Source organism: Podarcis raffonei, chromosome 5 (genome assembly GCF_027172205.1).
Source record: "Podarcis raffonei isolate rPodRaf1 chromosome 5, rPodRaf1.pri, whole genome shotgun sequence".
NCBI lineage: Eukaryota > Metazoa > Chordata > Lepidosauria > Squamata > Lacertidae > Podarcis > Podarcis raffonei.
In genome coordinates this window covers 66,124,115-66,146,725 of record NC_070606.1, presented here as the reverse complement: position 1 = coordinate 66,146,725, position 22,611 = coordinate 66,124,115, and the positions used below count along the sequence as shown (strand labels likewise).

Here is a 22,611-nt window from a genome sequence, read left to right as displayed (position 1 = left end):
CCACTTCCGTACGGAAGGAGCAGCCGTTTCACAGGGGCGGTCCTCAGGCGGCGTTTGGTCAGAGCGTACCTGCATCTACAGCACACTTGCCTTTTAAAAAAACAACAGCAGCAACGGCTTTTTACCTCACTGTCGGTACACAGAAAGAAGGCCGGACTGTTGTGGGGCTTTAATATGGTTAGAATGGAAGTGTGACGTGAACTCCTAGACACTGCAATGTTGCAGGTGGGGGGGTAAGGGGGCGGGGCGTTAAGGTTCCGTACACAAATATGGCGGCCTCCACGGTCTGAGCTTTTCCTATCCTGTGCTGGTTGTACTACTCGGAGAGCTCGGGAGCACATCCTGAAGAAATCAAAGCGTCCCCCACTTCAGAAAGGTGCGAAGTTGGACCTAAAGGAGCCCGTTTGGCGGAGTCACCCTCTCCGTACAGCAAGATGGCGCCTCCCTAGCATCAGGAGGAAGCGATGCGGTGCAGAAGAGCTTGCTGACCTCTTCAACGAACCTATCCGCCACTCAGATGGGCTGCGAAGAGCTACGCGATTGGGCGAGAGTCGGACAGTCGAGGCGAGTAGGTTAGAGTGCGCCGTTGTGGTGGTCTGTTTCTGTAAGGAGACAGCCGTGGTCGCCCCTGAATCTTGAGCGGGGGCAGAATGGACGCGGGTGAGAGAAGGGAAATGTCTGGGTTACTGGAATGGGGAGGCTATTCGGGGGCCGGCGGGGGGTGGGTTTCTTTGTGTCTGTGGCTCAGGGGTGTGAAAGGGTGGAGGATCGGTCTGTTTATCAGGAGAAGCTGGTGTTGCGGGATGGGCTAGGGAGAGGGTCGTTCAAAGAGTGGGGAGATGGAAGGGGGGCGCTCTGTGTCGGGGGCACAAGAGGTCGTGTCTCAAAAAAGAGAGGGGGACACACTTCCTTTATAGAAGAGGTCATTGGGTAAAGTTGTTAAAAGGAGTCAGGCAAACGTGGTACTTCGCTTCCCGGTCTCGTTTCTGTAATAGACACACAGCTTGCTATGGCATTGTATGCTATTTATGCATTCCCTGCCCAAGCCAGCCTGTTTTTTGTCTTCCTAGCATTAGCAGAGAGTGGTGTTTTCAGTCCACAGTGCTGACGCTTCATCACCGGTGGGTTCTGTGACCTAGTGAAATATGCCAGGGTTGAAAGTTTTATGAAGTTGACAAGAACTTGGGAATTAGTGGGAGTTGGTGAAGTTTGCTTGTGAGGCCTTGTAAGCTGAAAGTGTGCTTTCGTTTTTTTGCTCCCCGACATGTTGCTGCAGTAGATTCTCCTTGGGGCATTGTGAGACAGTGCGGCTGCATGACAGCTGGTTATAATACTATGTCAAAGTGCTACAACTAAGATGGAAAAACCGTGAGGATAGTAAATAATAAGACAGCGAATCAAGTAACTCTCTTATTCTTCATCCCCTCCTTGAACTTCCCCAGTAGGTGGAAAAACATGTGATAGTCAAGGACTGAAGTTCTTAGGTTCCCCCCCTAAATGAGATAACTTAAGCAGTACACTCACATTCTTAAATCTGTGCCCTACTGAACTTTGTTGAAAACCCCTAGGTGCCTCCCAGATAACTGATCATTTCTGACAGAAATGATCAGCATTCTCTTTCCCCCCCTACTGGCATACCCCTACCGATCAACTGCCATGTAGTAATCAGCTGTTCTGAATCAATCATGGTATGAAATGTATGGCTCCTAAAAGTATACAAATACCCTACAAAAATATATGCTCTTTATTTCACAACACCATAGCTCCATGACAGCCCTATCTTTTGGAATTTTGATCAAGCCATATGAAGTGAAAATAATTAGAATTAGTTGCAATACAGTATTAGAGTCATTTGATTGCAGGTAACCTGTTTCCTTCAGCCAGAATGCTTGAGGGCAACTCAGAATTGTGTCTGTGATCACTTGCCTTGTGGAAGAAGATTCCTAGTTCAGATCAAATTGTTGGCTTTTACTTGCTGTGTATTTGATGTCAGCCACATTTTAAAAAATTACATTTGTATTCTGCCTGTTCTCTCAGGAGTTCAGAGTGGTATTTTAGTCTCCCAGAAGCCCTGTGAAATGGGCTAGACTGAAAAATAGTAATCTGTCCAGCACTACAGAGTGAGCTTTACAGCTAAAGACCAAACTATTAGCACATTTTGTCTTAGTGTGTCTGTGTTTGCTGTTTTTTGATTTTTACAAATACCTGGTGTGTGTGAGCTGTTTCAGGACTATAGTGTGGCAAAGGTATAATGTCACCCTTTGCTCCATACCATGGTTCAGTCCAGCTGGGTTTGTATTGTATGCAAGCTATTTTTTAAACAGGCAAACAGCCATAAAAGGGTTGGTGGTGGTAATAATGTCATTACTTTGGCTGTTATTGGGTTTCCCATATCCAACTCTCTAGCCACTGCACCTACTGGCCACCTGTGGAAGGTTATTATTATTGTTGTTATTATTATTATTATTATTATTATTATTATTTACAGTTTTGCTCTTCTGTTTTCTGTTGCTTGGTCACATGCTGAAGTCATGCAAAAGGGAACCCTGGGGCCCTTTTTGTTTGTGGGTTTGGTGGTGGTAAATTTTTAAAAGATTTCCCCCAATTTCATCCTAGTCATATTTTGACATATTTAAGAGTTGGGGCTTATCTCCAGTGCCTTAACACTACCCAATAATTTGCTTACTTTCTTGAAACTGGCACTATGATAAACACTTTATTTTAACATCGGTTGCTAAGGATCAGTTGCCCAAGAAGTTGCTCTTGAGCTAGTGAAGTGACGGCTCAGTAATTGAGGTTGCTTTCTTTATTGTAGCTTGGCATTCCAGAAACACTAACAGTTTATTCTGTTCTGATCTTTGACTATAATCATTGAGAAATGAATAAGTTTTTCTCATTACTAAGAGTCTTAACAATGGCCATTCTTTATCAAGCCTGGTCATTCTAGTTGTGGAAGTTGCAAAGCAGATAGAACAAGTGGTTTTGAGTTTTTTCATGTTGCCTACGTTCACAGACAGCTGTGAGAATGATGTACCATTTCCCAGAGTGTAATGGCAGTTCCTCGTTATATTTCATTTTTTGTCCTTCCTTTGACATGTACTATAGAATCATTTGTCTATAAAAATGATGGCTTTGTCCGGATAGGCGATGTAAACCTCTCCTGCTTTGACCAGTAAAAATAACTGTGCATGAATAGCCTATAATGGTGGTAATTGGCCTGTGTTATTTATTTATTTTTGGATTTGCTTCCTATGAAACTTATTGAAGCGATTTCACAACACAATAAAAACAGTTAAAACAATTGCATATATAAAACAATTTGAAATAAATTCAGATACTGACAATGGAGACTCTGCCTGTCTGATATATAGTGGGAGGGATTTCCAAAGGGTAGGTGCCGCCATATTAAATGTCCAGTTCTGGCACTGTGTGGAACACCCTTCCTGATAAGATGGCATTTCTTTGTTTTAAGTCACTTTGAGTCACTTTTGTGAAAACAACAAATATTGATGGGGGTAAATAAACTTGATGCTTTCTTTGCTGGTTTGTGACTATTTACTACTACTACTACTACTACTACTACTACTACTAATTTTATTATTTGTATGCTGCCCATCTGACTGGGTTTCCCCAGCCACACTGGGCAGCTCCCAACAGAAAAATAAAAATACGTTAAAACATCAAACATAAAAAACTTCCAATAATAATAACATAATACATCCAGAATAGAGAAAACTATGTTGACTGCATCACTACAAATCTGGACTTCCTGATTGCTTCCACTTTGTTAAAACTATGTTTGTGAGAGTCCTATCTTCTTTGGATGAAAGAAAGTATGGTGATATAAGAAACCAGAGGCCTTTCTCTTGGGCATGGTCGGCCAGTTGGTGTCAAAAAAGGATAGAACTTTCTTTATGTATGCTACAACAGCAGCAAGAATACTTATTGCAAAGCATTGGAAGATGCAAGATTTACCCACTCTGGAAGATTGGCAGATGAAGATGATTGACTGCATGGGATTGGCAGAAATGACCGGCAGAATCCGTGACCAGGGAGAAGAGTCGGCGGAAGAAGATTGGAAGAAATTTAAGGACTATTTACAGAAATATTGTAAAATTAAAGAGTGTTGAATGATGTTGGATAGAAATTAAGGGGTTTCTAGCTTTAATGTTTTGAGATAAGCATTTGCTGAGTAAATAATTTGAACTGGAATACAAGAAGGGGAGGTATGAGGAGGTCAGGGAAATATGTCATTGAAAACTAAGTATTGTGAATTGTACGTGTTTTTTAAACTTTTTTGCTTTTTTCTTTTTGTTTGTATAAAAATTGGAAACCTTAATAAATATCTTTTAAAAAAGAAAGAAAGTATGGTGATATAATATATGAGGTGCCAATTGAAGGAATAACAAAAATAGATAGTAAACAAACATGAGTGAAGATCATACAATAGAATAGAAATAATAATACTTATAGTCCGTGGCTTCTGGTGAGAGGAGGGGGGATTTTTACCTTCCCTTTTATGGATGCCAGGGTGCTCATTGCAAAATAAATCAAATAATTATATTTAATTTATTTCCCACCCAAATATTCTAATTTTTTTTGGGAGGGGATAAAATAAATATAATCAGCGGTAGCAGGTTGCCATCTCCTAGAGATCTCCTGGATGATCTTTTAGCTTTGTATGTATAGTTGAGTCCTTTTGATTGCCTTTCTGACTCCTTGCCACAGTTAATTGACAAGAGTTTTTCCTTGTACTGCACACTTGGTAAGGTTGCCAGAAGTTATTTGTTCCAGAGCAGCCCCATAGAAGTCAACAGATGAAAGATACTGCAGCTGGTACAACAAGCTAATAATCTAAACCATGTGCCTGTCTATGCTGGGACCATCTTTCTGCTGCTTATCATCATACTAACTTGACCACAGTATCATGTGGTTTATAATATATATCAATCTTGATATTGAAACATCTTAATGCAGAGGAAATATTGATATGTGACTTGATGGGCATCCTCACTGTCTGGGAACAGAATATAATAAACTAGCAGTGGAGCATGATGCCCTCTAAGGTGAGGCTGCAGAGCATGTGAAATTTGAACTGAATGTATGATCTGGAGATCTATCGATTTCTTGACTACACAAAATGAAGAAGGTCAAGGAGAGAAAGATGTGACATTGAGGTGCATATTTGTTTCAGAACCTTTATTTGTTCATGTTGATTCAGATTCCTAGAAATGGGGTGGTTGGTTCCTTTGGTGTTGCTAAAGAGGCCTAGGATTTTCTCTTTTTGTAGATTTCAGCCTCCTGCTACTTGTTCATCGTGTTACTTTTACTGTTGCAGATATGAGTAAATTGGGGAAAGGTTACATTTGTTTACCAGATTGATTTCCTGCCCCTCATCACATTTGATCCCAGAGTAGGCTGCAACAATATAAAATACAATATGTCAATAGAATACAGTCGAAAAACATTTAAACAGGTCCATCTCTCATGTAAACCCCAATATACTCAGGTGGCTTAGACAAGTGGTTCTTAAAGTGGGTGGCAGGCATGCCAACTCCTAGGGGTTGGAAGTGTTTTCAACTCCCTTGAAATCAGCTGACAGGGGGCCGGGCCCCCTCAATGCTGAGGGGGTAGAGGAGGCCAAGTGAGGAGCCAAGTGTGGCTGGTTCCTCCTGAGCATGAGAAAGGAAGCCATGCCGCACTGGGCTCTGCCTTCCCCTGTCAATGGAACATGTGCATGATGTCACACACTTGCAATGTGCACGGGGGGCCCTCAATCTTAAGTGTAAGGTGGTTCCTCTGGTAGATGGTACCCACCTGGGAGGGCAGTGGGATTACTTGGGGGGAGCACAAGAGGCAGGGGCACTGCAGGTGTAAATGACTATCAGCCTTTGAAAAGCTGGTATCTTCGGATCAGGGGCGTCAATTTTGCTGATTTAATGAAACTATATATTTTGAATTGGATTTTGAATAAATGTGCAGTTGTTACTGTTTTGAATTTTATTGTGTGAGTATCTTCTTTAGTGGGTCATGCAAACTGCTATTCTGAATAATGCTTTTTACGGGATAAGATAAGGGACACTGGAGAGGAGTTTTTAGAACCAAGGGGGAGGCTCGAAAACATTTGGGACCCACTACGTAGACTAGAGGAAGAGTTCTGTCTTCAACTGGTACCACAAAACAGGCAAAGTAAACACCAGCCAAGCTTCAAGAGAAGAGTGTTCTACAACCAGGACACCATTGCTAAGAAGGCCCTCTGGCAGTGTAGCATGGAATAAGTGTTGGAGTGTCTCTTTTGCTCCCAATAAAAGTGAAATGTAAGACAGGTTCCTAATCTGTAAATTGGGAGTGAAATAGCACTTCTGGGGATGAGGGAGTCTTCCTCGCAGCAAAAACCCCTGAAGGGTTATAAGGAGTGAAGTGTGTAAATTTTGATAATTGCATAATATTCTTCTCGTCTAACTCAAGGAAGGTTGTAGCCTTCAGCTTTTTCTCTCTGAGTTGTTCTTGCTCTGTTACCTTATCTCCTGTTGCTCCTCCTTTCTTTATTGTTCTTTCTCTAAAAAAAACTGAAACCAAAAAAAGTGCAGCTGGTGGCTTTGGTGTGACCCACCGGTTGAAAACCACTTGAGAACGTACAGTGAAAGACCAGAATCTAGATGCATCCAGTAAGTGGCTGGATTCCAGCAGAGTATCTATCTTGGCAGACAGTGAACAGAAAATTCAGCTTGACATGGAGCAATGTGTGTCATGTTGTTCGCAAATTGGCTACTGGTTCTTTTGCTGTGTGTTTGGGTGTGAATAATGGTGATGAGGCCACCCCCACTACTGGCTTTCTTGTGTCTACGTATGCTAGAAAAGGAAGAAATGAAATGTTGATGTTTTAAGATTGGTGATGGGCAGATCAGTTCATAAGCGTGCATTTATCAATCCATTCTTTTCTATGTTGGTGTGGTGCTTTTTTAAAATCTTTATGAAAATGCACATTTAAATATGGACTTTTGAACTTATTTTCTCCCAAAATATATTTAGAAGTGTGCATTTTATCTGAAATCATACATTTTAAAAAATCATTTTAATACCTCTTTGAGTAAGGAAACTGCATTGCAAAAATTTGGTAAGTATAACCTCCAAACCTTACCTACATGTTGATCCTCACATGCAGGGACAAAAGGCTCAAAAGATTAGTGACGGTCTTGTGTATTTTTGTTTTTGAACAGCTACGCTCACGTACGATACTCTCAGGTTTGAGTATGAAGACTTCCCGGAAACCAAAGAGCCTGTTTGGATCCTGGGGAGAAAATATAGTGTATTAACAGGTATTTGAAGGGCTATAAATATTCCAGTCAGCTGTGTTGCTAACTCTACTTTTTGAAGGATTGGGGTATATGTTTGTGGCTTTGATTTAACAGCTTGCCTTTCTCTTTTCCCTTCTTAACCACCTCCCCTGAATATTCATAGAGAGAGCAGTCATCATTCAAATACAGATGTGCAGTCCACCCTCCTTCCTCATTTTCCTGAATGAGCTTAGGCTCTGGAATCTAAAGGCTAAAATAAAGAGGAAGAGGGAGAGAGCTCCCAATAAAAGATGAAATGTTAATGTGTATTCTCCCACATGCATACTGTATTAGTCTTGGCTTAGTTGTCTTATACCTTTTGTAGTCTGTAGTCCAGAGAGCTGATGAACCTAAAAGGTTCCTAAACCTCCCTAAAAGGAACCACTTAAAAAAAAAAGACTTCTCTTGGTTTGGTTAATTAATTCGGTGACAGTACCACTGAATCAGCACAGTGTCAACGCACTTCCAGAAAAAATGACATTTGGTGTTTTCACTTCTTTAGAGAAAGAGGAGATCCTGTTAGACGTGACCTCTCGTCTTTGGTTCACATACAGAAAAAGCTTTCCTGCCATTGGTAAGTAGGAGAGTTCATTCACTATGTTACACCATAAATGAAGTTAGTTTATTTCTTAGTACCCAATTGCCCCTTAGCTCAGTGATGACAGCAGGGATCATGCGTTGAGTTGTGCTACCAAAATCTGAAAGCCCTGTTCTGCTCATTGGAGGGTGGCATAGAAGCATGTTGCTCTGCTAGGTTCTGGAAAGCAACTTTACTTCTTCCTCTGTTCTGATGCGACATCTGATTCTATTTCTGGTATTCATAGAAAAAGGAAATGTGCTCCCACCTTGAAAACAGGAAACACACAAAAAATGCAGAAGTTGAAAAATACAAAGGAAACTTGCTTTGGAGGGTGGGTGGGTGATGATTAGAAGTCTATTCCCAGAATAATTTATTTGTTGCATATCTGTATACCCATACCCTGGGATCACTTGTTGGGCGAAAGGTGGATTAGAGATGAAAAGAAACATGAAATAGATCAATACTTGACTTGCAAAAGAGGAAAATAGCTTATATTCGTTAAAATAATTTGGCAATATGTTACTTTCAATAACATTGCTATTGGATTTAAAAAAAAATGCTCTGGAAGCCAAAGTTGATAGTTCTAAAGAATGCTGAGGTTGGAGAGAATTTTCAAGAAGGTGACAACCCACATCCATTTTAAGGTGTTAAAAATAATAATTAAAAGTATAGGTGGAAATTAATGTTTTCATATACGGTTAGGGTTACATGGAAAGCATTATACTGAGTCAGACTCACTAATGTCTACACTGATTGGCAGTGTAGTGTGTTCTAGACAGAGGACATTCCCAGCTCTACCAGGAGATACCATGGATTGATTCTGGGACCCTCTGCATATAAAGATATTCTACCACTGAATTAGGGCAGTGTGCAAAACTCGCATTATTCTAGGCGCATTTTGCAACTGGGAATTTCATTAGTGTGAGCAGTTTCTAAGCTCTGGGTGCAGTACTGCCCCTAAGATTTCAGATTAAAACTGAAGAGTGGAAGGAACGGAGGACCTTTTTCTGCCTCCCTTACTTCCAGCTACTCTCTGAAGACTGGAGAAGAGACTCTCTTAAGAATATTAGGGGGTTGGGCAGGGGAAGGACTAGACCAGGGGTAGGCAACCTAAGGCCCGTGGGCTGGATGCGGCCCAATTGCCTTCTCAATCCGGCCTGCGGATGGAAATCAGCGTGTTTTTACATGAGTATAATGTGTCCTTTTATTTAAAATAACATCTCTGGGTTATTTGTGGGGCACAGGAATTCCTTCATTAATTTTTTTTCAAAATATAGTCAGGCCCACCACATGGTCTGAGGGACGGTGGACCGGCTCACGGCTGAAAAAGGTTGCTGACCCCTGAACTAGACCATGCAAAAAATGAGCATAATACTTTAGCTGCCGTTCATTCATTTTCAGCTTTGTTTTCTTGTTATAAAAAAGAGTGCCTAGACATTCTGTTGTTCCGCCTATAAGCTAGGTTTAAGGTGCTCGTAGCTTTCATATCTCAGTTTCTAACACTGAATTAGGGTCATTCCCCTTCTCCCAAGTTATAAGTTGTTCTTATAATGGCTACAAAATATCTGTAGCTCTTTTTCCAATACTATGTGTAATCCAGGTTCAGTGCAATAAAAAAAATGTGTGTATGTGTGTTACATAAATATATTTTACTTCATCTAATTTTTGCATTTATTTTTCTGAGCTGAAGAGTAGACCAATATGATACAGTGCAGTCCTATGAATGCCAATGCAGAAATAGGTCAGACTGTGTTCAGTGGGTCTTAACCCCAACAAATGTAAATAGGATTACAGCCATAGCCGGGTTTCTGGGCTTTCCAACCTATGTCTGCTCAGGTATACAGTGAAAATCACATTGCCCCACACCACATATGCCACATGTGCCACTATGGTTGGTTTCTATTCTTTCTTTTTGGTTCCAGGGGGAACAGGTCCTACATCTGACACTGGCTGGGGCTGCATGTTAAGGTGTGGTCAGATGATCTTTGCTCAGGCCTTGGTTTGCAGACACTTAGGCAGAGGTAAGTCAAATCCCCCCCAAAACAAATGAATATGGTACTGTGACAATGTGATATGTTTGTGTGTTCAGATACCAAAAGGGCCTTTTAAAAGCTGTATTTAAACTGTGATGAACTGGACAATAAAGCTGTCCCTTAATAAAATATTCCAGTTCAGCCTTAGTAGCACCATCTCCTTCATAATAGATATTATGTTGGGTAAAAGTGCAATTCACAAGGGACATGCTAACCTACAGTTATTTTGGTGGTGGGTCAACTTGCTTGCTCCTTGCAGTGTGAAGTGTTTTTTGAGCATGGATTTGTCACAGTAGGAATAAATTGTTACTGTTAGTGCTACATGACAGGAATGCAAGTAAACATTCAACTGGAGGGTGTTAAAACAAGATTGAGGTGTCTTTCGCTACTCAGAGACCAGACTGGAAAGTAAAATGTTGATTTTGCTTTCCTTTTCTTTGCCAAACGGTTTTGTTTAATAGTTCGGGATTACAGTCTTCAATATTCTTTGCCATTTTTTGTGATGTTGTGAAAACAAATAATGTGTGGCGTTGAGAAAATTGATTAGATCTTCTATATCTCAGATTGGAGGTGGGTGAAAGGGAAGAAGCAAATGGAAAACTATTACAATGTTCTAAATGCCTTCATTGACAAAAAAGACAGCTACTACTCAATCCACCAAATAGGTAAGATGGATACCTATGCTGTGTTTCTATCCCTTCCTTGCAGTAAGGAGTTCCTGATTTTAATTTTTTTGAGGGAAACTACTTATAAATTGCACTGTTAACTATATACTAAGAATGTCGACTGTGTTTAGACAGTAAACTCATGCCAACTAATGAGGACAATGGTATAGTCAAAGCATCTGTTGCTGTTGCTGTAAAAGAACAAAACAACATATGTTGTTTGTGCTGTTCAGAAAGAGAGGTCGTTATGTGAGTTTTGGAGGAGGAGAAGGAAACATGGTGATGGAGGTGATTCAGATTTCACATTTTATGGAACTAGGTGATCTAGATGTGGGCCATTTCAGAATTATGCTTATTTCTATAATAGTGCAATCCTATACATATCTACTCAGAAGTAAACACCATTGGGCTCAGTGGGACTTTCTACCAGTGCATAGAACTGTTCCTGAAGTCCTACTTGTCAGTGTAAAGGTAAAGGTAAAGGGACCCCTTACCATTAGGTCCAGTCGTGGCCGACTCTGGGGTTGCGGTGCTCATCTCGCTTTATTGGCCGAGGGAGCCGGCGTACAGCTTCCAGGTCATGTGGCCAGCATGACTAAACCACTTCTGGCGAACCAGAGCTGTGCACGGAAACACCGTTTACCTTCCCGCCGGAGCGGTACCTATTTATCTACTTGCACTTTGACGTGCTTTCGAACTGCTAGGTTGGCAGAAGCAGGGACCGAGCAACGGGAGCTCACCCCGTCACAGGGATTTGAACTGCCGACCTTCTGATTGGCAAGTCCTAGGCTCTGTGGTTTAACCCACAGCGCCACCCGCGTCCACTTGTCAGTGTATTTTTCCTTTGTAGCTGGCTCATCTGGACAACACTAGAGCCCATGCAATTAGACTTTTTTTCATTTCCTATTGTAAATCTTGTCCCAGAGAAGAAGGCTCTAATCAAGAGATTTTACTCTGCAGAGTAGGCTACTGTACAGTGAGATAGACCTTCAACTTCCTTTCATCTGTAACAATACAAACAAGATCTCTTGGCACATCTGCTTCACAGAATGTGGGGTGAAATGCACACAAAGTGAAGCCCAGTGAGACTTTCCTGAATAGCCTTCAATTCAAAATCTTCATGCTTCTTCTGCGCTGAGCAATCAAATTACTAGGGAGCCATTAGAAATCTATTTGTTTTTAATTTTTAAAAGTCCACTGTGGTTTGACCTTTAATATTACCCTTATATTGTCCTGCTCACAAACAAACAAATGAAGACAATGGTATATTTTTAAAAACTGTATGTTTTATATCTGGTGCCAGAGAACAACTCTTGCTGAATGTTTTCACTAGACAAAGTCCCTTGTGAGTCAGTCTCTGGCAGCTGTATATATCACCTAAATGGTCTTGTGAATCCACTTCTGGATGGATGGACCTCCTCCATATTTGGTGATCATCTGATACTAGGCACTCTCAACTTAATTAGGAATCACAATTACAGTGGTACCTCGGGTTAAGTACTTAATTTATTCCGGAGGTCCGTTCTTAACCTGAAACCGTTCTTAACCTGAAGCACCACTTTAGCTAATGGGGCCTCCCGCTGCCTCCGCGCCGCCGGAGCATGATTTTTGTTCTCATCCTGAAGCAAAGTTCTTAACCCGAGGTACTATTTCTGGGTTAGCGGAGTCTGTAACCTGAAGCGTATGTAACCTGAGGTACCACTGTAAATTAAAATCCTGGTTTTAGCATAACAAGCAGTGTGATACTATGCGTGCTTACTGAGAAGTAAATCCCACTGAGTTAAGTCTGCTGATGCTGTGGCCCTATACTAATTTATCCAAGTAAATCAGACTCCTGAAAATAGGATAAGAAAAACAGACAGTGTGACTGTCAACGCCTATTCATATGCTTGGCTATGGTCAAGCAGTTAAAAAGAGTCAATAGATTCTCTGTGTGTGGCACATTCTAAGATTTTTGAGGACTGCTTGAGAGTAACTAATGAAAAGTCAGGAGTTGCCCCAATGGACATCACAATGATTGGCAGCACCCAAACATATGTAGCAAACACAGAAGTTCTAATGCTTTCAAGGCTAAGGTGCAGAAATGTGTTCTTAGGGGTAAATGGAGAAGGCAGGAAAGATGTTATAACCCTGGTCTCCAAATATGCCAAGCAGCTGCAATATGATTTAAGGAGAACTGTGGGTTCTTGGAATCTTTCAAAATCTGGTGAACAGAATGGTTTTTCCAACAACAAAAACTGTGTCAGATTATTATGGCTTTCCCCATGGAAGCACATTTTTGGTACTTTCCTGGGTGCTTCTGGAGATGTCTTGTGCGTTACGGAGTGCGAGCATTTCTCCCCCACTTTTTAATACCTAAATCATTTCAATAGTGATTAGAACGCTTTCCCTAAGCCTTCTAATATGCCTTCTTTGAGGAGTATGCAGATTGTTGCTTGATACATTTTGCAATTATTTCATGGCCCTTTGGCTCCAGAGAGGTAGCAAAATCTAAGTATCTGCTAAGTACTTTAAGTACCCATAGTGCTTCAGAAAGAGCCTTGGCTGAAATTATGGACCAATTCTGGTTTGTTTGCTGTTTGCTGTTGCAGCCCAGATGGGAGTTGGAGAGGGGAAATCCATAGGCCAGTGGTATGGACCAAACACAGTTGCACAAGTACTCAAGTAAGTGCTCAGTGAATCCAACTGTCTTGGGTATTATTATTTTTTAGTACACAAAACTCTTAGTAACTGTTACTGCGCTAAAAATTAGAATGATTTGCCTTGGATCGAATGATTAGAAAACATTTCTCCAAATCAACACACATATATGCAGTTCTGACTTACACCATATCACAATATGCATTTTGTATTGGGTTAGTGGAAGGGGTGATTGAGGTTAGGGTTCCATATAAGTAAAGAGTCTATGGGGAAGGCGGATAGCCCTATGTAGATATTCTGCTTCACTCGTTATTAGAAGGCCAGCCTAGACCATGTCTCATCTCTGACCTTTTACTATGATGTTTGTATTTTATACACACGGGGAACATCTCCTGTGAAATAAGAGCTGCAAAAATTTGCTCGCTAAAATAATATGAAAAATAAGACTTGGGATACCATATTTGCTACATGACTACCACCGGGTAGCAATCTGGATTTCCAAAGTGTTCTAAACCCTTGATGTAGTGGCAGATTCTTCTTTCTCTATTGCATTTGCCTCTAACTTTCTTCTCGTTCTCTTCCTTCTAGAAAACTTGCCACTTTTGATACATGGAGCTCCTTGGCAGTGCACATAGCCATGGACAATACTGTTGTGATGGAGGAAATTAGTAAGTGTTTCCTTTGTGGGGCTGTGTTGTCTTTTTGATGAAATAAATCTATATGGAATGGAATGGAACTGTGGAGTGTCTTATGTTACAGCAATGCTTCCTGACTCTCATGGGGATGTGCTTTAGAAACCCAACCAGAAAAGCCAAATGGGTACAATTAACTTACATCATTTCAGATTGTAAAGTGAAACTGATTCTTAACTATGAACAAGGGCACTTCCTTTAAAGAGGGGAAAGAATTTTACAAATATCAGACCACTGACTAATTTAGGTGGGGCATGTTAGAGGTGGGTGCCTGAAATAGGACAAGAGCAGAAATCTTCTCGAGTGCTTTCATATTGTGCTTGGAGGAAAGTGGAAATGTCCTATTGTTGGTGCCCCAACTCTTAGATTCTATGAACACAAAGGATGTTTTTTTGGCAGCTATTTGAGACTTTTGCTGAAAGTGTTTGTGCTTATGACTTATCTCTTCATAGGAAGGCTGTGCAAGCTCAGCTGTCCATGTCCTGGGGCTTCAGCATTTCCTGCTGCAGAATCGGACTTGCTTTCCAACGGTTATCCAGATGGAGCAGAATGTATGGACAGGCTATTGTCCTGGAAACCTTTGGTGCTCCTGATACCTCTTCGCCTTGGTCTCACAGACATCAATGAAGCCTACATTGAAACACTGAAGGTAGAGGGGGAAATTACTTACCTGGGAGCAGAACTTGTTTATGAGGAGACATGCCTAAATTGTGCTGTCAATTACCTTGCTCCTTGCAAATCTTGTGCACTGCGGTGGTCCTCCCTTGCGGCAGAACATTTGTTCTAAAAATGACTGTTCTGCTGCCTTTTCCTGAATAATCTGCAGGCCAGCATGTGTCTCCATGTTTCTAAACACAGATTGTTCTTTACTTGGGTAGATTTTCCAGTTTATGCCAGCTGATATGTGACTCATTGCCTGCCTGTTTTCCAGCACTGTTTTATGATGCCTCAGTCCTTAGGAGTCATTGGAGGAAAACCTAATAGTGCTCATTATTTCATTGGATATGTAGGTGAGTAACTGTCGTCAGTGAGTACATCAGTGGGTTACCTAGCTAAATTTTGGGAGTACAGCTATAAGCCTACCAAGGGAGCAACTTTATCAGATGCACATTGCCATGTCACATGGCACGCCTTGCCATTAAAGAAGAATGCTTTGCTAAATAACAAATCTTTGTGTATCATTTTGGTTTAGATAAAGTATTAATTGTTGAGAAATAGAGTCAGTGCTTCCCCCCACCCCTACAAAAATAGGTGCCAGAACTCACCATGAAGTCGTTACAGTAAGTGTCATGCTTTTTAACAAACAAACAAAAAAGAAGTGCTGATACTCACCATGAAGTTGATACAGTAAGTGCCACGATGTTTAATAACAAAAAAGAGGTGCCAGTACTGTGTGCCCATTGGGTACCCCCTGAAAAAAAGCACTGAATTGAGTGGTCCCTCATGCATTACCATCTTACGCCATTTTTCACTGTTTCCTTTTGCAAGTATTTAAGACCTCTCTGACTTTCCCATTCCTGATCTTCCCGAAATGTAGCAACAGCGTACATTTGATCCGTTCTCTTCCCATGGGAAGTCTAATATTGTATTTCCTTTTTATGGTGTCTATTTTTGTCTAGGTGAAGAATTAATCTATCTTGACCCACACACTACTCAGCCTGCAGTGGAGCCCATGGAGAGCGGCCACATCCCTGATGAGAGTTTCCACTGTCAGCATCCACCCTGCAGAATGAGCATTGCGGAGCTTGATCCTTCAATTGCAGTGGTGAGTGTGTGCACCTGCAGTGAACTTTCACATTGTGAGACAGCTGCTAACTGTCTTTCAGCTCTCCATTAGTTTCTAGCTGATTCCTCTCCCTACAAGGACCGTGGTGTTGCCTTGCATCTGCTTCTCAAAATGCATCTGCTTCTCAAAACATTTCCAATATATATTCATTTACACAGAACACGAGACACGATTCTTGCTGATCTTGAAGGCATTTTCTGTTAATGTTAAGCCAATGCAAACTTTGCCTTTCCTTGTAGGGCTTCTTCTGCAACAATGAGGAAGACTTCAATGACTGGTGCCAGCAAGTAAAGAAGGTTTGTCTACAGCAAGTCCTTTGGTAAAAAAGGATAATATGTGCCCAAGTAACTTTAAAAAAATTATAGAAGTGAATTCAGCTTTGATGGACACTGACTAATACATTGGAACAGAATCAGCATTAATGCAAAGATGTGTTGACCATGTGATCTTAGCTTGACTTCTTTGAGACCAGGGCCTTCCTTAATAGCCATGTGACCAGCATCTGGGATAGGTCAGGAATGAGGAACCTGTGGTCTTTTAGATGTTGCTGGATGCAACTCCCCTTAACCCTGTTCCCTATTAGCCATGCTGACTGGGGCTGATGGCAGTTGGAAGTCCAGCAACATTGAGGAAGCCACAAGTTCCCCATCCCTGGGGCAGAGGAACGTTCAGGTTGTACTTAACTAGGGAAATGTTTCAGCTGCTTCTCTTTTTAAACCTTTTTGCCTGCTGCTCCTCCTGTGAAGTTCCCCATGAAATATATATTTGTTAATATATTTATTGATCATTTGCATCTTCCAGGATTTTTTTTAAAAGTCATGGTGTTTTGTAAAAGAGCATCTAAGGCTACAATGCTATGCAAGCTTTTAATAATAATCAGCCCAAAATGGGGAATAAGCCCTAATGAATACATCCAAACTTACTTTGAAGTAAACATGCTTTGCATTTCACTGTAAAATGATATTAAATAAGCAATAGCTTTTAAAATAAATCCATAAAGTGTGAAACTGTCTTGCTCAGCATTAACAAGTTATGGTAAACCCTAGAAATACCCTGACTGAGGAATTACCAGCTAGTTGTACACTTTTTCCATTATTTTCCAACAGTTGTCACTGATCAGAGGAGCCCTACCAATGTTTGAACTGGTTGAACACCAGCCTTCACACTTCTCTAGTCCTGATGTTTTGAATCTTACTCCAGGTGATGCTTGCCTATTTGACTGTTTTTTGGTTACTCCAATTGCATAATTGTTGTGGTAGCTTTTAATTCTTCTTAACCTAAAGTATATGTCCTAGATGAGGCATTCGGCATTGGAAAGCGCACTGAAATTATTCATTTCAGTTGCAGTTTTGGAATGTTTAATCCCATATAGAATCACTATTAAAATGAACATAGTGACCATTTAGGCACATTTTCTTTCATTAGAAGGGATGAGGAGACCAACCTATTTCTTGCCAGAAATAATATGCATACACTTGTGATACTGGTCTCCCTTCTAGCAAAATGTTAACTAATGCTTTACTTATTTCACCATTCCTGCTTGTGGGAAAACGTTTACTTTTAAATACTATTTTCTCTATAACTGTAACAAACCCCCCTTTTGTTGTTGTTAAATTTATATCCCACTGTTTCTCAAGGTGACTTATGTGGGTCTCCCCCTGCTGTTATTCTCACAACAATCCTGTGAAGTAGGTTAGAGTTGACTGACTCGAGGTCTTTCTGTAAGCTGCTAGACTGAATGGAAATGTAAACCCTGGTTTGCTAGGTCCTAGGTAACCACTAAACCATATTGGCAGTCTCTCCAAAACTTCTCTCTACAAATTTTAACGGAGAATATTTGGTAACATTGTCATTACATAATTTTACAGCCGCAATTAATATTTGTCAACCAGCATATAACATTTGGCAACCAGCATACAATATTTGGGGACGCGGGTGGTGCTGTGGGTTAAACCACAGAGCCTAGGACTTGCCGATCAGAATGTCGGCGGTTCGAATCCCCGCAACGGGGTGAGCTCCTGTTGCTCAGTCCCTGCTCCTGCCAACCTAGCAGTTCGAAAGCACGTCAAAGTGGAAGTAGATAAATAGATATCGCTCCGGCGGGAAGGTAAACGGAGTTTCCGTGCGCTGCTCTGGTTCGCCAGAAGCAGCTTAGTCATGCTGGCCACATGACCCGGAAGCTGTACGCCGGCTTCCTTGGCCAATAAAGCGAGATGAGCGCCGCAACCCCAGAGTCAGTAACAACTGGACCTAATGGTAAGGGGTCCCTTTACCTTTACTTTACCTTTTACAGTGTACCAACTGCATGTCAAATGGTAATTGAACTGTGTTTGGGTATAAGAAAGCTACACATTCAGAGGGAAAGCATGCTGAGAAATCATGATATTCATAAATGAGAGGTATATGATGGATAAACCGGATTCCCAAGCAACTTTCAAACAAGTTTTAAAACTGGCATATTAATGACTCACCAGAGTTGGCCACGACTGGACCTAATGGTCAGGGGTCCCTTTACCTTTATACAGTATTTAGTAAATTAGAATAATAACTCTTATGTATCCTCTTGAGCAGGTAAAAAAACCAAATATTGTTTAATTTTGATATCAGATTTAGAATCTGAATTTTGAGGTGAAACTCCAAATTGTGAAACTTTAAATTTTGTCAAAGGTTTGCGAAAATCCTTATCAGATCTGATTTGAAATTTGTTTCTAATATTTATCATAAAATTATAGCATGCTTTGCTTGAGTTTCTGCTTTTTAGTGTACACTAACATTTTCTGTGGTTTCTGTTGGTACTGTTTAACATTTTTTGCCAGTACAATGATCTGTGTGTTTCTATTGTCCACTCATGTCAAACTGGACCTGTTAAATTAGCTGGACATGGTGAATCTCATTGCCAGCTACTTGAACTTGTTCTCTTTGGATCATAGACACCATGGCAATGTTGTTGTTTTTTGCATCTAACCCATACGGGGAATATAGTGAAGAGACTCACATGTCAATATATATATATAATCTTTCATACGGTCAGTGACCAGAAAGCAATTTGTAAAAATAAAACGTTAAAAGTGGTATTGTGCTACAAATAACAGTAGAAATATGGCCAATTCACAGTATGACTCACATGTCATTAATAATGTGTCCAGGCGCTAATTCACACTTTCAAAGCAAAGTATTGTGCTTTATATAGAATGTATCACGTGTAATATGCAAGGGAACAAACATAGCTATTTTAGGATAAAGAGTGTAGCATCATAGCACTTTAGTATGCTCTCAGTCTTCAGAGTTAGGGAAATTACAATATTCATTGACCTCTCCCAGGTATAACAGGAACAGAGCCTGTTTGCATGTTATCTGATCAGTGTTTTTCTTTTACCTGCACAAGCAACTTTCCGTAATGTGCTGGTTCCCAAAACAGTCCAGTAGCGTTCCTGGTCTTCTTGATAGATCTAAATATATGTGCTGGTGTAAATAATTCCAGGACTATATTAATTATGATTATACCTCTCTTTGCCTTTCAGATTCTTCCGATGCAGACAGACTGGAAAGATTCTTTGATTCAGAAGATGAAGACTTTGAAATCTTATCTCTTTAAAGAACAATAAGAAGCTAACTCTGCCAATTTGTGTTTTGGGGGGAGGGGAGCTTCATGGAGAGCCTAGGGCTACCAGCTTTCATAGGTGCTTGTTGACATCCCTGCCTCCCATCCACCCCAGCATTCTGTGCAGCCTTGGAGCTGAGTGGATTTTTTTGCAGTGGGATCAAGAAACGGGTCATCATTTAAGGCCTTAATAGATTTAGTCAGGCTTTCTCCGTGCAAGAGTACCTGCAGGAAAAGGAGGCAGTGTTTCCTAGGAGCTGAAGATTATTTTTATGTTAGCAAGCCAAAAGGGTGAGCAAGAATAGTAAAAGCCCTTCCGAGTGCTTGGTTCTTACAAGTTCTGTTATTAAGGAAAACTTAAAATCCCATTTGCTTCTGTCTCACTTTTTGTAGTTTGATGTGGAAACCAGCATAAAACACAGACACCTATCCAATAGCTGTCTCTTTAGCCCAGCAGAATGTGTTCTGTGTAAATTGGGGGGTAAAAGCTCTCACAAGATGATTTGCATCAACTGTTGCTACTCATGCTTTAATTTATCTCGGATACAGTGCTTCCAGAGAGATGTATTACTGCTTTTAAGTTCCAAAATGGCCCTTCGTTTTAAACTCTCATACTCTGCCCAGTGGTGTCATTCTAGAAATCATGGAATCTCATCATGCATAGCAAATGATACAGTAAGAAGTATGGGTCGAAAATTACAAATATAACTTTTCAGTATAGAGAGTAGGGAGGGCTTGGACAAGTGCTCTCTTTCAGCTTGGAGGCCATTCACAGCACATCCAAAAGGAAGAACTGACAAGTTAACCAGGATATGGCTTCATTAAATATAACCTGTATTTGTTGGGTATTTTTCTATTCCATATTAAAAATATGGTGGCTGCTATTTAATAAAATGTGGTGGTAGAAACATCCACCAGCTCACTTGAATTGAAAGTACCTCTGCTTCCTTCTCTTGATTCCATCTCTTTGTGTTTAGATTCTGATCATGAAATCCGGAGATTGTTACATGGATTTAAAATGCTTTGCTTTAATGCCAAAACTGTGATATTAAAAGCCTGGCGTGGTTATTGCCAGAGGCTTGGCCCCCTCTTTCTTTCCCCGGTTTATACACTACACAAGGCTAAGTTTCTCTTGTGTGGTGATGTTCACTTGCTTTTCAGTTTTATGTTGTGACTTGTAAGGTATACTAGTTTCTAAAGAAAAGCTCAGCAAATTCTGGATGCCTTGAAATGTTAATTTACCAGCTCTCAGCTAGGCTGGAAATGGTGGCTGTTGTATTCTTCAAATAGCATTAGAGCTACCTTTGTTTAGAAGAGATGAGAATGGCTGGAGAGGACCCGCCACTCCCCACCCCCAAGTATTGACCACCTTTTTGAAATTCAGTCGCTTCATTGATGGATGCTGGAGGTGGCAAATATGTTTACAAAGCATTTTTTCCTGCATTTATCAGCAGTGCTATCAGCCTAAAAGATGGCAGTATAGCCATCTATAAAGTAACTGCATCTAGGGGTAACTGGTCTACTGGTAGTAGGTAGTAGGTCTGATTGCCCCTTAAAGCTGCCAGAAAGCAGAGGTCTGAACCATGATGCTTATTTGTCATTGTTATAACTTGCTGTCTTTCTCTTGCTGTTTCTCCTCTCCTCTTGATCATAGACTTTTGGAGGGAGAGGAGGCAGAGGAAGTGGGGCTGTGCTCCATTCATCAACTGCTTTCAATTTGTATCTGAATAAACCAAGTTAAAAGAAACCTTTGTATTTCTGGTACTTCTGCCCTGCTGAGTCGGAAATGTCAGACTAATTGAAAAGTGGGTCATAACCAAATGCTGTTTGCAACATATTCCATGAAATTTTTGGCCTGCTCTGTAAGATAGGGTAGAGTCCCTTCCCCTGAAGGATCAAACCAGGAGTGGCAAGAAACATTCTGCTCACTTCTCTCCTCCATATTCTGGTACTGCTTGCTTTGTGAGGCCAAAGCTGCATTTTTCATAGAATCAGAATTGTAGAGCTGGAAGGGATCCTGAGGATCATCTAGAATCAAGTCCCTCAGGGCCTCTCCTTGCACGCTGCTTGACAATGCTTGCTCGATCTCTGTAGAAGCCAGAGCATTTCCCCACCAGTTTGTGCGATGCAACGGGTGCTCCTGGGACATGCTCGGTTCCCTACTTATCCTGTGACAAGGGCAAAATATAGGACAGGATCTGGCACTGGTAGATGCCTCACTGCTCTTGTTGAACATGTGCTCTTCTAGTCACTGAGTCTGGGACCAAACTCTTGGTTTCCTTCTGCATTGCTGAGAAGTAGGCAACCTCACTAGGAAGCAAAGAAGATTGATCCTGCTTATATAATACAGGGTATAATGTCATCCCAAGGTTACGGACTAACTTCTGGGAGAGGCAGAAAAATGAGGTACTTGTTATGTCCTAACACAGCAATCAAACATGAGGCCTAAAGGTTGCATGCTGTCCTTGAGGCTTTGGTAGCCCTGGCACTGCCAAGGATGGTGCTGGGGATGAAGCGTAAGGGCTCAGACAAGGTCCTAGAGTCCTCCACCTTCCCAAAGCCTAGTTAGTGCTTTTTCAACTTTGAGAAGAACGTGAGGGCTCTAGGACCCTGCCAGAGCCCCATGCCTGCTTCCCCAAGTCCAGCGCCTTGCGAGGGCTGGGTGTTTGTATCTTTAGTTTTCTATGTATTTCTGTTTTCCTTTAACACATGTAAAAGAATACTGAGATCAGAAGATAATGATGGAAGACAGCCTCAGTGTCTATATTGCACCTTTGAGACCATGAAATGATGTAGTACTAGAATTGCATCCTACTGTAACCTCCCCTGCTCTTCAGTCCAAACTCTAGTTACAGATAGGTAGCCGTGTTGGTCTGCCATAGTCAAAACTTCTGAAGAAGTGTGCATGCACACGAAAGCTCATACCAAGAACTAACTTAGTTGGTCTTTAAGGTGCTACTGGAAGGAAAAAATTTTTTTTGTTTAGTCCAAACTCTGATGGTGATCTTGATGGTTACCTATAACTACCCTCAAACTGAGTAGTAAGAATTTTGAGAATAGCCCTGTGGCTTTGTCAAAACTTTCTGGAAACAAAAAACCTGATTTTTAAATAAAATCCTACCAGATATCCTAGTTTAGGTATAAAGTCTAGCAATGTCAAATTACATAGCACCAATGATCAAATTAATATTGAATTCAACATAAAAACTTGAGAAATAGCCTAGGAATTGCCTTATTTTTGTTTTTTTTTAATGGGGAGGTGGTATGATTAAAGGAT

General features: G+C 41.0%; 1 protein-coding gene across 2 annotated transcripts; it reads left to right on the top strand.

The window, feature by feature from the left end:
- Positions 1-271: 271 nt before the first annotated feature.
- Positions 272-21,081, top strand: ATG4B (autophagy related 4B cysteine peptidase). 2 transcript variants are annotated; one of them, XR_008330678.1, is made up of 13 exons: positions 272-660; positions 7,221-7,319; positions 7,840-7,911; positions 9,840-9,938; positions 10,514-10,615; positions 13,207-13,279; positions 13,844-13,923; positions 14,400-14,596; positions 14,879-14,957; positions 15,567-15,712; positions 15,973-16,052; positions 16,840-16,933; positions 19,255-19,279. XR_008330678.1 is itself a non-coding variant. In XM_053389908.1 (13 exons), exons 1-13 carry the CDS (start codon positions 651-653, stop codon positions 19,326-19,328), a joined length of 1,182 nt encoding a protein of 393 aa, XP_053245883.1. In that variant the 5' UTR covers positions 274-650; the 3' UTR covers positions 19,329-21,081. The 2 variants fall into 2 exon arrangements, 1 of the variants encoding a protein (XP_053245883.1); XM_053389908.1 differs by having other exon boundaries at positions 274-660; positions 15,973-16,029; positions 19,255-21,081.
- The last annotated feature ends 1,530 nt before the right edge of the window (positions 21,082-22,611 follow it).

Excerpts from the sequence above, each read along its gene's own strand:
- ATG4B (XM_053389908.1), top strand. Across the intron at positions 7,912-9,839 it reads AAAAAGCTTTCCTGCCATTG|GGGGAACAGGTCCTACATCT; the intron begins GTAAGTAGGAGA and ends TTTTGGTTCCAG. Across the intron at positions 14,597-14,878 it reads CCTACATTGAAACACTGAAG|CACTGTTTTATGATGCCTCA; the intron begins GTAGAGGGGGAA and ends CCTGTTTTCCAG.